At 38.5% G+C, this 16,781-nt stretch overlaps 1 protein-coding gene across 6 annotated transcripts in view; it reads right to left on the bottom strand.

Moving 5' to 3' along the window:
- OTUD4 (OTU deubiquitinase 4) overlaps positions 1-16,781 on the bottom strand; it is a 47,813-nt gene that overhangs the window by 7,351 nt on the left and 23,681 nt on the right. For 4 of the 6 annotated variants that reach the window (XM_045078350.1, XM_045078345.1, XM_045078349.1 and 1 more), the window contains exons 9-19: positions 16,662-16,779; positions 16,508-16,572; positions 13,383-13,480; positions 12,224-12,327; positions 11,925-12,111; positions 6,211-6,373; positions 4,046-4,169; positions 3,694-3,749; positions 2,914-2,991; positions 1,516-1,654; positions 503-763 (exon numbers count right to left, since the gene is read on the bottom strand). In XM_045078350.1, the coding sequence (XP_044934285.1) occupies positions 503-763; positions 1,516-1,654; positions 2,914-2,991; positions 3,694-3,749; positions 4,046-4,169; positions 6,211-6,373; positions 11,925-12,111; positions 12,224-12,327; positions 13,383-13,480; positions 16,508-16,572; positions 16,662-16,779 (1,393 nt within the window). The remainder of the gene's footprint in view (positions 1-502; positions 764-1,515; positions 1,655-2,913; positions 2,992-3,693; positions 3,750-4,045; positions 4,170-6,210; positions 6,374-11,924; positions 12,112-12,223; positions 12,328-13,382; positions 13,481-16,507; positions 16,573-16,661; positions 16,780-16,781) is intronic. The other 2 variants (XM_045078347.1, XM_045078346.1) reach the window with 2 other exon arrangements.

The raw sequence follows: 16,781 nt of genomic DNA, 5'->3' as shown, positions 1-16,781 counted from the left end.
CTCCTTGCTCAGCGGAAAGTCTACTTCTCCCTCTCCCACTCCCTCTACTTATGTTCCCTCTCTCATTGTGTCAAATAATAGTATCTCTTAAAAAATATATATGTATATATAGTTATGTAATTCTTTTCTTATCATTTTTTCATGAATGAACAGTAATAGTTTCAAAACCCAGTCCAGTGATGAGAAAACTCAGGAATGTTGAGGTTACCTACTTAGTGACATCATTAAGATTTAATTCAAAATGGTTTTAGGCTGTTTTGGAAAAAAAAAAAAAAAAAAAAAAGACACAAGGGAGGGACAGTTACTAAACAGAGAAAAAACATATTCTAATCAAACAAAAGCTGAAACAAGAAAGTAAATGACAGCCAAATCTCTTTTCTTCTCGAAGTCAGTTCTTCGGCTTACTCAGTAATATAACCTCTGACTTCTATTCATATTTCTCCCTGAAACCCCATCAGTATTTGATAAATAAAATCAAGCGGAACTTAGAGAAGGATCTCACCTTTAGGCAGGTCCTCCCCAGTGTGACACAGTGAATAAGGTGGTGCAATGGCTCGATCTCCCTTTTCATTGTAAGGAAACCCAGGGTAGAGTGGGTCTTGGTAAAGGCTCAATGTCTGAGGCAAAGGCATCAAGGGCTGGTTAACTGCCTGTATTGACACAGGAACTGGGGAGGGTGTTAAATGAGCTTGGGACACAGCAGAATCAGGTCCAGTGGTCAGAGTCTGTGTCACTGACAAAACAGGAATTTGAGCAGGGACACCTACAAAAGAGAGAAAGGAAGCACAAACTATAAAAAGGTGAAACCATTTCTCCTCACAAATGTTAAGGTTTCATTAAGCTAAGAGGTTAAAAAAAAATGCTGTACAACTGATATAGCTGATAAAACAGTATATAAAAAAAACCTAAAGAAGTACCTTTTATCAACTAAGAACCTTCTTAGACACATAAGAAGGAAATGAGCTCAGGAAACAAGCTTGGAATCACTATCTTCTACTCATAGCTCTTACAAACATGAACAAGACAGAGCCAGACAAAAGGTCCAATGGCTGAGGCAGGGGGAGGTATAAAGAGCCGGTGGATGGGAAATGCAAACTGTGGTGTCAGTGCTGGGTGACAAAAGCAACCAATGAGACAACCAGCTCAAACATCTCCCTCCTGAGATTCTGGAGGGTATATCTCAAATGAATACCAAACTAAAACTGGCCCTCTCACACTGGAAGCAGAGCAGAGGATCACAAAAAACCTGTGAGGCTCTGCACAACTACCCCTGCTCTGAGTTCAAGCTATGAAGAATTTGAAATCCCTGGGGCGACTGGCTGGCTCAGTCTCAGTCGGTAATAGAGCATGCAATTCTTGATCTTCAGGTTGGGAGTTCAAACCCATGCTGGGTGTAGAGATTACTTTAAAAAGTAAAATAAAACATTAAATAATAATAATTTTTAAAAACTTGAAGTCATTGACTTGGAAGGCTTTTGTTGGTTGATTCAAGGAATTTTTTAATTCTTATCTAACCTGTTGGTCCAAAAGTTGTAGGTTCACTTGGCCAGGCTGGCACAGTGGCTGGTAAAGAAGGCACCGCAGGAGTAAGATGTACCTCTGGAGAAACTAGAAGGGGAGCTGGATTTGACAAAGACACGTGCTCTGCTGGCTTCTTCGGGGAGTGTGGGGTGGGGTGGAAAAAGACAAGAATTCATTTTGCTTAACACTAATTTTAACACCAAATGTATCCTCAGTCACCTTTTACATAACGATAGTTTCTATATAAACGTTCTTTCTGATCCTAGAAATGAAAGAAAAACAGTAGCTAAAAATTCCACACAAACAAATTTGATCCTAACCAGGGATTACCTACCAAGTCACAAAAGACAGTGGAAGAGATAAAAACAAACTCTAAAACAACCTGAACATTATGCTTTTAAGGAAAGAATGCAAAAGCCACTGAAATCATTTTGAAATTCATGAGTTATTTTCAATTGCTCCTCATACAAAGACATACCCTAAACTGGTCTCCAAATGACATGAAGGATGTTAACTGAAAAGCAAGGAAAGACTAAGAATTGTACTCCTATATTAGACTGAGAACCAAAACATCTAAGAGAACTCAAGTTCCTTCTTCATTACATCTGTAAATTGATGGTACTGATTTCTAAGTGTTTATTTTTCTAACCTCTAAAATCATTCCCTCCCTTCTACGAAATAACTGTTAAAGATTCAAACAACTCTTTAAAGTTTCGAAATAAAGCAGAAATTTGTAATTTCCCTTCAAAAACCTGATTTTCAAGCCAAGCCAACCCACCACAAAGGTAACACAAGATACCAAATACAAACTTATTCGAGATCAATTCAGAAGTATGGCTTCCAGATCCAAAAAATGGGGTTATAAAAATTAACATTCCACAGAAGCACCTGGCTGGCTCAGTCAGTAGAGCATGAGGGGTTGATGTCAGGGTTCTGAGTATGAAACCCACACTGGGCTTAGGATTATTTAGAAACAACAACAAAAAATCCACAGAAACTGCAAACATTCTAAATACACAACAAAAAATTATAGACTAATCACAACCACACCCAAATTATGAAGCTACTTCCCATTTTGTTTTTAGATCATTTTTTAAAGACATAAGAAACCCAGAGAATGGGGACACCTGGGTGGCTCAGTTGGTTAAGCAGCTGCCTTCGGCTCAGGTCATGATCCCAGCGTCCTGGGATCGAGTCCCACATCGGGCTCCTTGCTCCGCAGGGAGCCTGCTTCTCCCTCTGACTCTGCCTGCCACTCTGTCTGCCTGTGCTCACTCTTGCTCTCTCTCTCTGACAAATAAATAAATAAAATCTTAAAAAAAAAAAAGAAAGAAAGAAAGAAAGAAACCCAGAGAATGAAGCATTAGATGTCAAATATAACAATGCACTTACTTGCTCTACAGGTGGGCACTCTAATTTCTTTGACTTTGATGGTGATGAAACTCTTGCACATTTATCATCACTAACATTCTTTGGAAACAAAAAAAATGAAATTTTATATTTCAAAGACCACATTCTAGGCAGCACCTGGATGGCTCAGTGGGTTAAGCCTCTGCCTTCAGCTCATATCATCATCTCAGGTTCCTGGAATCAAGCCCTGCATCAGGCTCTCTGCTCAGTAGGGAGCCTCCTTCCCCCTCTCTCTCTAGAGGCTGCTCTGCTTACTTGTGATCTCTATCAAATAAATAAATAAAATCTTAAAAAAAAACCCAAAACCCACATTCTAGAATAATCAAGGTTGCCTATACAGTGGTATACGTAGTTGCCTATACACCCCACCTGTACCTGACTGAACCCTCTCAGGACTAAGTATTTTTTCAATTATATCTGGTCTTCAACAGGTAAGTTGGCCTGCACATCTTGATCATACCAAACTGCTGGGAAGTTTTTACTGGGAATGTGGTTTCAAAAATCTTTAAAAATCTCAATCTACTATAGAATAATGGAAAGTAAAAGCTACTTCCCACTGATTCAGATAGGTCATCACAAAGATATGGGTTATAATTTGTGAGTGAATTCTCAAGTACCATCATCTTTTCCCACTTTTCTGCTTTTCTACTTCTGTAATACTTAGTTATGAAATGATGAAATAATCTCCAGCTTCTCCTCCTTCCTGCTATTTTATCATGTTTAGGGCGGGAGGGAGATATAATTATTATTTAAAACATTTACCTCCAGTGTGCTTGGCTCAGGTTTTTTATCCAAATGAATATGCCCATGAACAGAGTCTGTAACAGGTCAAGATTAAAAAAAAGACAGTATCAGCCAGTAGATAGGTCTGAGGTTAGAACAACAAAATATGAAGACAAAGGCTAAAGTACTATTTGAACTGTGTTTAGTCAATGAAAAATGTAGTTTTCAGGGTAACATTTAACATGCTTTTAGCCTGTGTCAATGTTTCTCTGCAAGTGAGATATGTGCCTGTTACACTACTTAATGATTTAGAAAGGGCTCTTTCCCAGCCTATGACTTTAAACCAGACACAGAGCTCTAGCATCTGCTTTCAAATGCTGAAATAACATACCTTTATCTTTCCGTTCTTCAGTATCCATTCTCCGCCTGCTTCCTTTTCTGTCACTTACGTGTGATGATTTTCTCTGGACACATGGGTTGCTACTCTGAGAAGTTGACTGACTGACTGACGAGCTCTTAAAATGAACAAAAATCCAATACTTTGTTTTAAAGATCTACCCACAAATGTTATGAACAAAAGTCCTAAAATTCATCTTATTTTTCACATATCTGATTAAAAATATCAAAATTCATAGCCTGATGTCTTTATACTTCCAGAACTATAAAAAATTGGACATAGGGTTCCTGTTTAATTATATAGTCTATAGCAATATGCTTATTAATAAGTCAAAAATATTAGGCAATCAGACCTTTAGCCTAAATTAGTAGAGTGACTTCTTCATAACCCTTCTTCAGGAAGCCACCCTGACTAAACCTTCACCTTCCAACTTATTACACTTGTGTTCTTTGCACCAAGGACACCACACTTCACACAAATCTTCAAAAGCCCATTATAGGGCCAGACCTTTGTGATGGAAAAAATACCCAAAGTCAAATTAGCAGATACAGTGTACCAGGATTCTTCTCACTGAAATGCTGACCATCAGCAAACCCTTAAGCTCTGCATGAGATCTAACCTTCTAACTGGTGAAACAAAGGGACCAAGTCAGGTTTCTAAGTTAAACTATCTCTAAAAGTCCTTTCCTTCTCTAGCTCTCTATGAGTTGCACACAGCTGAGAAGAAGAACTCAGCCCTCTGTGACAGGAATTTGCTAGAAGACAGACCTAAGTCACTACCAAGTCCAAGACAGGTCTAAAAATGTTACGTGTGATAACCATCAAAAAATCTCAATTTATTCCCACATTACACTAGTGGTATTTTTACCATTCACTACCACTTTTACCATTCACATACACTAGTTATATTTTACAATAACAACAACAAAAGGACAAAAGCTAGGATACAAGTGTAAATGATTTGTACTTTTTTATTATCTAAACATTATGTTATGGGAAAATAACATCTATCATATAGAGACAAATATACTTAGCATAATGCACATGGATTTGGGCACACCTTCCAATAATTCATAAGCTCCAACCTCTGTGGCCAGACTGAACTACTATTCCAGATCAGTGGTTTCAACTGAACATCTCACACCTCTAAAGGATTCCACAGAGGTAAGAGGATAGAGAATTGAGTACATAGTGCTTTAATATTTTATACTGGTATACCTGAGCATTACATTTTGTTTAATCCACTGTTAAGAAAACGTGTCCACCACTCTGAATCACGTGGTACTTGGTACACTTACCAATATTTGAAAGATCGCAGGCACAGGGGCCCTCAGTGCCCCAAACTGAGTTAGTTACCTCATTTTACATGAGAATAGTTTTCCCTTCTGACTCCCCCCATAGAATTAAGAGACCCAAGGGTAGACACCATTTCTTTCATCAGAGAAGTATCCATCATAGCCTGCCATCTGACACACAGAGCAAGGGCAAAGCCACAGGATTACATGGATTACCACCTCTCACAGCAAACATCCTGAATGACAATTCTTTCTATATCTATAAACTGGGTCCTAGTGGGTTTAGTAAAGGACACTAAAAAGAGTTTCCTGATTTTATAGACGTATCCTGTTACTGAATATGAACCTCTATTGCATAACTTTAGCTAACAAAATATATGTATTTTTTTTGGCTCAAGAGAAAATACTAAACTAGTAAGCTAACCAATTTACTTGCCTCAACTCTGCCAACAAGTACTATCTTCAAACCTCATCGTCCTCATGAAAAACATGAAAATGAGGGGCAACTACATGATCTTTAAAGTACCTTTCAGTTTAAAAATTACCAGTCTAGGGATGCTTGGGTGGCTCAGTTGGTTAAGCTGCTGCCTTCGGCTCAGGTCATGATCCCAGGGTCCTGGGATCAAGTCCCGCATCAGGCTCCTTGCTCAGCAGGGAGCCTGCTTCTCTCTCTGCCTCTGCCTGCTGCTCTGCCTGCTTGTGTTCTCCCTCCCTCTCTCTCTCTCTCTCTCTCTGACAAATAAATAAATAAATAAAATCTTTTAAAAAAAAATTACCAGTCTATCATTAGAAACTATAGTTTAATATAAACACTATATTAAGGAAAGGTTTGTGAACAACATTCAAAATCTCTTCTTATACATACGGAAAGGGCTGGGAAGGCCTGTTCATCTCTGTTCTGAATCTCATAGAGTAAACGAGATTCTTCTATAGCTTGCTTCTCTCTGCGCTCTTCTGGGGAGAGGCCAAAATAGTTAGATTCTCGACTCGTGTGATCAAAATCCTCAGCTCTCTCACGATCAGGTTTTCTGTCAAATAAAACATTGTCGTCATGAAAAAAAAAAAAAAAAAAAAAGATAATGTATGGAGTACCTAAAATAAAAGAACTTTTTTTTTGCAATACAAATATTTGACTAATTTAGCTGCACTGTGACATTATAGAACTTTTGGTGGCCTAATACATGTTCGGTAAATGGAAGATCCTATAGCTTATGGCAACATGAGAGTCAATAGGGGAAGACAAGAAAAAAAGAAGAAAAGGAAAATATAACTCACTTTCAAGTGGTACAGAAGTAACTGAGATGTTTTTCCTTTTCATTAGAGCAGAAACTTAAGTACTATATATATTCTTTATGCCATAGTCCAATACTGTCATATAACTCACTTTCAAAAGAAAAGTTATTAGATTAGATCTCAAGAGCACTCTCATTTTCTGTATACTTCAGGGCAACATTCAAAGCAGACAGTGCTGCTTTTTGATGATACCGCCAAGAGAGATAGAAAGCTAGAAAGAATAAAAATTAAAATACGCCAGACTAGATAAGAACTGCATGCAGATAAGTCTGCCATCATCATCTCAATATAATTTTGGTCTGAGAAGGATGACAAGAAATTCATGAATAGTTTACCAGCCTATACCAAAACCCTAATGCTTATATGGCTTGTAACTATTATAGGCAGTATGAATAATACTTCTATAATGTCTAACAGTTCCACAACAGTGGAAAATGAAAATCCAAACGTACAGGAAAAATACCTGGTCACAATACCAGACATGACACGGGGCCACCTAGGTGGCAGAGTCAGTTAAGCATCAGATTCTTGATTTCAGCTCAGGTCAAGAACTCAGGGCCATGAGATCAAGCCAGAGGCAGGCTCCAAGTTTAATGGGGAATCTGCCTGAGATTCTCTCCTCCCTCTGCCCCACCCCCCACAAAGCTAAATCAATAAGTCTTTTTAAAAATAAACAAGTGAGGATACAGTGATACCATCTGATTTTTTTTTTTTAAACCTCCAAAATAAAGAATAGCCACTTCATGTCCTCATGTAGTCCCACTTAAAATCACACCCTAACTCCAACAGGGCAGATGTCAAGCCCAGTTGGGAAAAAAAAGGAGAGGAGCAAATCTGGACCCTCACAATCTTAGACCAGTCTTCCTCAGACCCCTGAGAGGATTCAGCAAGTGCCAGGCATTCCTGGAAAGCTAACACTACCTCACCACCATCTCCCATCACCCCAACTGTCTACCTCACCCTAACCCATCAGACAGCAAGAACCAAATCTTTCCTATGTGCAGTCAGCTGGAGCAGAGACATTCAACAACAACATTACTCTTTCTCAGCACTTGTGCAGTGAAAGCATACATGACAATCCTGCACTGGTTACTGATATATTTTATTATCTCCAAAGACAGAGACCAATACCATTAAGAAATGAAAAAAAGTGAGAGGTAAAGTCATCAGACCCAACATTACAATACTTTTATTCTTTTTTTTTTAAGACTTTATTTACTTATTTGACAGAGATCACATGTAGGCAGAGAGGCAGGCAGAGAGAAGTGGGAAAGCAGGCCCCCTGCCAAGCAGAGAGCCTGATTCGGGGCTCGATCCCAGGACCCTGGGATCATGAACTGAGCCAAAGGCAGAGGCTTTAACCCACTGAGTCATCCAGGCGCCCCAGTTCTTTTATTCTATAACTAAAAGATTTTAAAACTGATGTGTTAAATATAAGAAATAAAGTCAAGATAAAGTAGTGGGCTTAAATTAATTACACTATTAGCTATAAAATTCCGTACTTTAGATTTTTTTGAAACTCTTATTCCAAATATTTAGTCATCAGGAATCTCTAAATTTGTTTCCATATGCTAGTAAAATTCACTCTCACAACAACAGTGGAGAAGGCACACTTAACTGCAAATCCAAGTGGGTTCCCATGTTATCAATTACAATGTCAAAAATTCTTTGAAGCTGGGGCGCCTGGGTGGCTCAGTGGGTTGGGCTGCTGCCTTCGGCTCAGGTCATGATCTCAGGGTCCTGGGATCGAGCCCCGCATCGGGCTCTCTGCTCCGCAGGGAGCCTGCTTCCCTCTCTCTCTCCCTCTCTGCCTGCCTCTCTGCCTACTTGTGATCTCTGTCTGTCAAATAAATAAATAAAATCTTAAAAAAAAAAAAAATTCTTTGAAGCTTAGTGTCTATATATTATCCACTGCCTTCTGCTCTCCAGTGTTTTTATACATCCAGTATATAGCTAACACATAAAAAAGATCCTAGGAAGACAATGACATTTCATAACTGTCTGATTATTTTACCTATTCCTAGGAGACTGGCTACAACACCACAAAACACTTGCCATAAGTTGAGTTTGTGGTAAATAAAAGTATAAAATCCGGGGGCGCCTGGGTGGCTCAGTGGTTAAGCCGCTGCCTTCGGCTCAGGTCATGATCTCAGGGTCCTGGGATCGAGTCCCGCATCGGGCTCTCTGCTCAGCGGGGAGCCTGCTTCCTCCTCTCTCTCTCTCTGCCTGCCTCTCTGCCTACTTGTGATTTCTCTCTGTCAAATAAATAAATAAAATCTTTAAAAAAAAAAAAAAAAAAAAGTATAAAATCCGGGACGCCTGGGTGGCTCAGTTGGTTGGACGACTGCCTTCGGCTCAGGTCATGATCCTGGAGTCCCGGGATCGAGTCCCGCATCGGACTCCCAGCTCCATGGCGAGTCTGCTTCTCTCTCTGACCTTCTCCTCATTCATGCTCTCTCTCACTGTCTCTCTCTCAAGTAAATAAATAAAATCTTTAAAAAAAAAAAAAAAAAAAAAAGTATAAAATCCGCCCCTTCCTAGTCTATGTGTATTTTCTTTAGAGGATCTTTGTGTTCAAGGGGAAAAAAAAACATTTTTTTTTAAAGATTCTTTATTTATTAGAGTGAGATCACAAGTAGGCAGAGAAGCAGGCAGAGAGAGAGAGGGAAGCAGGCTCCGTACTGAGCAGAGAGCCCGTGGGCTCAATCCCGGGACTTGGATCATGACCTGAGCCAAAGGCACAGGCTTAACCCACTGAGCCACCCAGGTGCCCCAAAATGTTTCTTTTTTAATCTATTAAAAAACTGAGAACTTGGGGTGCCTGGGTGGCTCAGTGGATTAAAGCCTCTGCCTTTGGCTCAGGTCATGATCCCAGAGTCCTGGGATAGAGCCCCACATCAGGCTCTCTGCTCAGCAGGGAGCCTGCTTCCTGCCCCCACCCCCTGCCTGCCTCTCTACCTACTTGTGATCTCTGTCAAGTTAATAAATAAAATCTTAAAAAAAAAAAAAAAAGTGAATTTTATTTAAGAAAAATCTTAATTCTGCCCATGACCTTCATGTATCTACTTCATATTTTTAGGCTTCCAAAGTTAATATTCAAAATAAGTTAATACTCTTAGGTCCTTTGCCTGCTTTAAAAAAGATGCCACCAGATGTTAGGGGAGTCTAATGTCCAAACAACAGACCTTAGCCACAAGCAGTTGATTAATGGCTCCAATTCTATCTGTTAGGAACGATAACCCACACGATCCCTCAATGTCACTGCACACTGTTGCTGGGCATGCCAAGAAAGCACGGCCCTGACCACTCTTTACCCAGGCCAATTCTCAGGACTGTATTTGTTTCACTAACCGGGAATGAGGGAACATCTTTCTTCTGACTGATTTTTAATCATTTATTCTTATTAGAACTTTTGAAAAGTTGGTTTGTGGATATATATGTAATTTTCATGCATATGTGAAGTATCCCAGGAAGGAAACACAAGAATCTGAGTACTGGATGCCTCTGCAGAAGGAAACTAGATTTCTCGGAAAATTGGGATAGGAAGAATTATCAAAATAAATAAACTCCTCAAAGCTTTGGATTTTTTTTTTTTTTTAAAGATTTTATTTATTTATTTGACAGAGAGAAATTACAAGTACACTGAGAGGCCTTAAGAGTTTCAATCCCAGTGAGATCATGACCTGAGCCGAAGGCAGCAGCTTAACCCACTGAGCCACCCAGGCGCCCCAAAGCTTTGGATTTTGAACACAAAATAATTACCTATCCTTAATAGTTTGTTAAACTAAAAGAAAAATGTAATGAACTTGAGGGTCCTGGTGTTTCTATGATTGAAGTGTACTTTCCAAAGAGATATATTCAAGTCCTAACCACTGGTACCTGTGCATATGACTTTAAGTTAAGACAAGATCATATCGGGGGAGGGTAGGCCCTAAACCCAATATGACTTCTCTAACTTTATTAGGAGAGAGAGACACAGGGAAAACACCATGTGATGATTGAGGCAGAGACCAGGGTGATGCACCCACAAGCCAGGGAACACCAAAGGAGAGACAGGAAACAGACTCGCCCCTAGAGCATTCAGAAAGAGTATGGCCTTACTGCCAACTTGATTTCAGACTGCTAGCCTCCAGACCCGTTAAGAATAAATTTCTGCTGTTTTAAGCCAGAAGTCTGTGGTACCTTGCTAAAAAAGCCCCAGAAAACTAAAACAGTATTTGGCATATGACAGCCTAGGAAGCTACAACCCTGTCTTGAAGATCTTCATTGTATAAACTATCTTTACTGACACCTGGATGTGTCAGGCACCTGGATGGCTCAGTCAGTTAGGCTTAGGACTCCTGATTTTGGCTCAGGTCATGATCTCAGGGTCGTGAGATTAAGCCCCATATTCGGCTCCCCACTCAGAAGTTTGCTTGGTATTCTCTCCCTCTCTCCTTCTCCTCCTGCCCTTCCCCAACTCCTACACTCTCTCTCTAAAATAAATAAAAATTTTAAAAAAAGAAAGAAAGAAAAAGGTTAAGGACATACCCAAGAAAGGGGAATGCCCAAAAGCTGGAAATAAAGGAAATGAAGACCAGAGTTTGGCCAACACATAAGCTGATGCTACAGCTGCTCAGGCCCTTGGGGAGACGAAGCTTGGAATGGGAAAGGCAATGGTCACAGGGCTCCAGTGCCGAAGAGACATGGCTAAGTTTGCATGGAAAGGACAGCCTCAACTTAAGACACACCCTAAGGGCTATAAACTACTCCACAAAAAGATTAGGGAAAAAATAAAATCTACTATACAGAAAAATTATGATTCTGAAGTTCATCTGTCTTTGGATATTCAGTCAGATTGCTAATATACATGATTACAGTAACTTATACACTCTGTAGCCCCAATTCAATATTAGGCACATGTCACAAACAACCCAAACTTATCAGAACAAAGACAACGGACCATTTTGGTTAAGTTCCTATATAAAGGGAGCATTTAACAAATCACAACCTACCAGAAAACTATTAAGTGCAAGAATAGACTTGGCTAGGATAAGGTCTCCCAGATCATTTGAAAAAATTACTCAAAACTAAAGATGCCTTACCCTAAAAATTACTTTGATTTAATGAGAATTATGCATTTAATTATAAAATACTAAAATCCTTACATGGTATTTTATCAACAATACTTTTAATATTATACTACAGACAAATGAACAAAAAATTATAACTATTTGCATGCATGTACCATGGCAGATAAAAGAAATACTGCTCCATTTCTATTTCCTTTGCATTCAGGAAGGTTACCTTATGATCTGTGAAGGTGTCCTATTAAGATTTTTGTGCTCACTGGAGGGTTTCTGAGACTGTGACCCTGCAGAATGACTAGAGAATGCATGTTGTCTTACTCCCGAAGGATGCTGGAGTCGAGGAGGTAGTGCTGAGGGAGCTTTTATTGGCTTGCTTGGATTCTTTGGCCCTCTGTAATCCATGTCTGTGACAAAAAGCCAAAAAAATCACATAACTTTCCTATTTAAAAATAAACAAACAATCCCAAGTACCAATATCCCTCCCCCAAAGAAAGATTAATTTGATATAATCCTAACCAGAGTGGAAATTTTGTCCAGAAGTGGAAGGTTTTCTCATCTTCTTCCCTGATACGGTGTTCCAGCTTTCAGAGGGAGGTGGTTTGAAGTTCTTCGAGGAGTGTCTTCAAGAGAAAAACATTTATAAAAAAAAAATATTCCTAGTAAGAGTATCTACTTAAGTATTCTGCATGAGGATTTTTAACTTACAAAAGAATTTAGTTTTAGTTCTTAAATTAAAATACAAAGCATTGTATAATCCTAATTCTAATTCCAGATATAATTCTAATCAAGTCAGATGACATAAATCAAAAGCATATTTCCTAACCTAAAAAAATGGAAGACTAAAAGACTTAAACACAATCTAAGGAAAATATTGGATAAAAAAGGAATGACTTTAATTCTGTTAGATGTGCTGATGGTACTACAGCTAAGGCAGGGAGGCGTCCATATTATGTTAGAGGCATACATAAGCAGCTAAGTGTCTATTAAATGATGTGTTGTCTGGCATTTGCTTTATTCAATTCCATACCCATTTTTTAAAAAGGGGGTTAGGGAGAACTGATTAGAAAAGGCTGTCAAACACAGTTGCTCCAACAGGGTGATGCTTACAGTGGGGTTACATGTACTATCAGTGGAGTTCAATGTACTATGTTTACATTTGCATATGTTTGATATTTTCCCTAGTAAAGTTTAGGTGTGACTCACTACCCTTTTTTCTAACAAAGACAGCAGGAACTGAAACAAAAGGTGCTACAAAGACTGTGTAACAGCAAGTCAACCATAGTATTTTACTACCCTATGTGACAAACAAACATTTAGTGAAAATTAACTACATGCAATGTCGTACTAAGTGAAAATTAGAAATGAATATGGTCCCTGTCCTCCAATGTTCCCCACTTTACAGTTACAAAAGAGTCAATTTACCAAACTGCCTTTACAAAGAATGGCACATTTTAAACTGTAAGCAATAAAACAAGTTTTTAAAATGCATTAACACACAAAACACAAAATCTGAACTCAAACTGCTCTTTCAAGAGATCTAAATGAATTCATTTTCTACACAAAGGCAATACCTTTGATTAATTTACAAATACATAGGGTAATTTAGAAATCCTCATGATTACAATAGGCTAAATGGAAGAGACAGTAAATGCCTCAGTTAAAGAGCAGTACATACTTCTTTCCAAGTTCTTCGACCAAAACTGGTCCATTCTCTGAGTGAATCCCTGGAAAGTCTGCATTAGAAAATTTTCCATTGTGATCCAACCTAACCTGCTGAACAATTCCAGAAAGAAAAATCAGTCACCTGCTTCCTTTGCATTAATGATCACCTTTTAAATTTTTATCTTATTTTTAATTAAAGAGAAAAGGACTGTATACTGTTAAAAACAAAACCAAGCTCAAAATGGTATAACATACTTTTCTGACCCCCCCAGACCTCTAGCATTAAAAAAAAAGCCTTTTTTTGTTCACACTTCCAAAATTTTATAAACCGTTTCTATAAGTAATTTACAGAGATGCAGGACCACAATCTATCAGGCTCCCAACAAGAGAGGCAGCATGCCCCAGTTCCAAACAAAGGGTGCTAGCACTGCATACCGGGATTCTAGGCCCATCTTTTCTACTTACCAGCAATATGACCTTTGGCAAGTTACTTGTTTCATGCTTCAGTGTCCTCACATGCAAAATAGAGCTAATAATAGTACCTACATCATAGGACTCATGGAGATGGAATGAGGAACATATGATATACAGAAAGGGCACTAACACACAGCAACCACTCTATAAATGAGAGAACCTCATATTATAATTACTATTATCTTTTCACTTTCTCAATTTTTATTTTATTTTTTTTTTAAGATTTTATTTATTTATTTGACAGACAGAGATCACAAGTAGGCAGAGAGGCAGGCAGAGAGAGAGGAGGAAGCAGGATCCCTGCTGAGCAGAGAGCCCGATTTGGGGCTTGATCCCAGGACCCTGGGACCATGACCCGAGCCGAAAGCAGAGGCTTTAACCCACTGAGCCACCCAGGCACCCCCACTTTCTCAATTTTTAAAATGAGTAACTGTGACCTTTTTTTTCCCCTAAAACTAGATCCATGACGTGTTCTCTAATACACAACTGTTACTACCCAACAGCAAACTGTGACAACAGTAAGCCTTTAGGTTTCTTCCTAGAGTCAAACAGTACTTAATGAACAGGGTACCTGCTGATCACTGCACATAAGCCCAAGGTACGCAGCACTCCTTCAAGTTAACTTCCTATTTCTAGATTTAGTCCTAAAGCTAAGGTTTCATTCTTCAGTACTCACAAAAGGATAGTGAACCTTCCCTCCCTTCAACAGTCTAGCAATAAAACAGATCTTTCTGAAGTTAATCTGTGAAAAGTTTAAACTACATCTTAAATGCTTGAGTAAAATCACCTTTGAATCACAGCAGTTTCTGTAATAAAATATCAATTAAATTTTACCCAAGTGAGATAATCTAGTAGGTATAGAAACAAAATACTTTAAAAAGGAAAAAATTAAAACAAGTATCTGCTTTACCATCTACTTTATCAAGAGCATCTACTTTACCAAAAGCACTGCAACCTCAAAGGAAACATACTTGACTTAAAATAACAAGCAAGTTTTAGTGATGCAGCGTAAGCAATCTTCTCTGTTAAGGGGGAGTGAGAAGGAGGGGGGCCCTAATAAGCCCGAGATTCACTTCTGTTTTTTTCCAAGTTTTCCAAATCACTGTAACGAAAGATTCCAGAATTCTGTTCTGTGATTACAGCACATTTCTGACAATTCCGTAAGGAAGAACATAAATAAATCATATCCTCTTCTTCCTTTCCTTTCAAATACCTCAGAATCAGAACACTTTTATTAAAAGTTCTTAAGATAGGCTATCATTGATGCTAATATAATCCTCATCAATCAGATACTTTCCACAAACCACTCTACCACACAGGAAACTGAGTGTTACCACAAGTCAAGCAAAAATGTTTGTCAATGGCTATTTTAAAGTAATTTTTAAAAGGCAACACTTCTCAATGAAAACCATTTTTTGTGAAAATTATCTCCAAATAAAATTTTTATGTCCCTAGGTTATTTGTTTTGGAAACAGAGGACAATTTTTCTCCAAAAAAAAGGGCGCCTTTTCAGTGGTTTAGGCCGTTCGGCTAGGTCATGATTGTCAGGGTCCTGGGAACAGCATCGGAGCAGGGAGCCTTTCTCTCTCTCTCTCTGCCTGCCTCCTCCATCTGCTTGTGAAAAAAAATAAATAAATAAAATCTTTAAAAAAAAAAAAAAAAAAAAAAAAAAACAAAAACAGATGGGGTGCCTGGGTGGCTTAGTGGGTTAAAGCCTCTGCCTTCAGCTCAGGTCATGACCGCAGGGTCCTGGGATCGAGCTCCGCATTGGGCTCTCTGCTCAGCGGGGAGCCTGCTTCCCTCTCTCTCTCTCTCTCTCTCTCTCTCTCTAACTGCTTCTTGTCTCTGTCAAATAAATAAATAAAATCTTAAAAAAAAAAAACAAAAAACAAAACAAAAAAACCACAGGGAACCTTAAAAATTATCCAGCTTCTCCAGCTTTGGAGTATCAACACTAGACTGGACAAGTCTTTGTTAGCAGTAAGAGGGGGTGTCCTGTGCACTGCAGGATGTTTAGCAGTATTCCTGGCCTCTACCCAGTGGATGTCAATAGCACCTCCCCGGCTGTGCTGTGACAACAAAAGTTGTCTGCACACACTGCCAAATAGGGAGTGAGGATTGCAAAATCACTCCAAGTTGAGAAGTGATCTAACCCAACTTTCCCCTTTAACAATCAGCTACTTAAATCCAGAGCAACAGTTTACTCAAAATGAATGGCACAACTCCCTTCATTACTATTCACTCTTTCTCAATCCAACAGAAAACCATTATGTACCCATCAAAATCTTCTAGGAGGACTTTCATAAAACAAACTGGCCTATAATGTCAAGTCTGAATCAATTTCAGCAATCTGCCAACTGTAATGAAAATACCTAAAAATCTACTATGTTATTGTTACTTCTTTCAAACAAGTTTTTCAAAGACTGACATTGTACTCAAAGATCACATGATGGGATGCCATGGCTTTTATATATATACAAATTTTGGTAATGTACTCTAATGGATCAAAAAACTAAACTTTCACAACTATTAAAATGCATATGTGATAAAATATATTCTGAAATCTCAAATTAACAACACATTCAAACTTGAACTGTCTTAATTCCTATTACAGTAAATTAAGATTGCAAGTAAAATTTTTTCTTCCTCTATATAATCACTTACTTGACATTTATCTCCAACTTCATACTGTAAGCCAGCAGCAATGGAATAATCACGTTTCTGTTGAGCTGTAAACAGTATGAGTATAAATATCAAGTTGACATAATTACTTTCAAGTGTCACAAAGCAAATTTATGGAAAATACAGATTAACTTACCTTGCTTAGACTTCAGCCAGATTTCATATTCCACATTTCTATAGACTGCTGGATTGAGTGACTTAAGAACCTTTCTAGACAAAGGGAGGCTAGGAGAGTTCCCATTGTTTTTCGGGTTCT

The sequence above is a fragment of the Mustela putorius genome, unplaced genomic scaffold (genome assembly GCF_011764305.1).
Source record: "Mustela putorius furo isolate JIRA1106 unplaced genomic scaffold, ASM1176430v1.1 tig00000242_pilon_pilon_pilon, whole genome shotgun sequence".
Taxonomy (NCBI): domain Eukaryota; kingdom Metazoa; phylum Chordata; class Mammalia; order Carnivora; family Mustelidae; genus Mustela; species Mustela putorius.
Note: the sequence above shows the minus strand (reverse complement) of the source record. Positions and strands in the feature narration are given on the sequence as shown.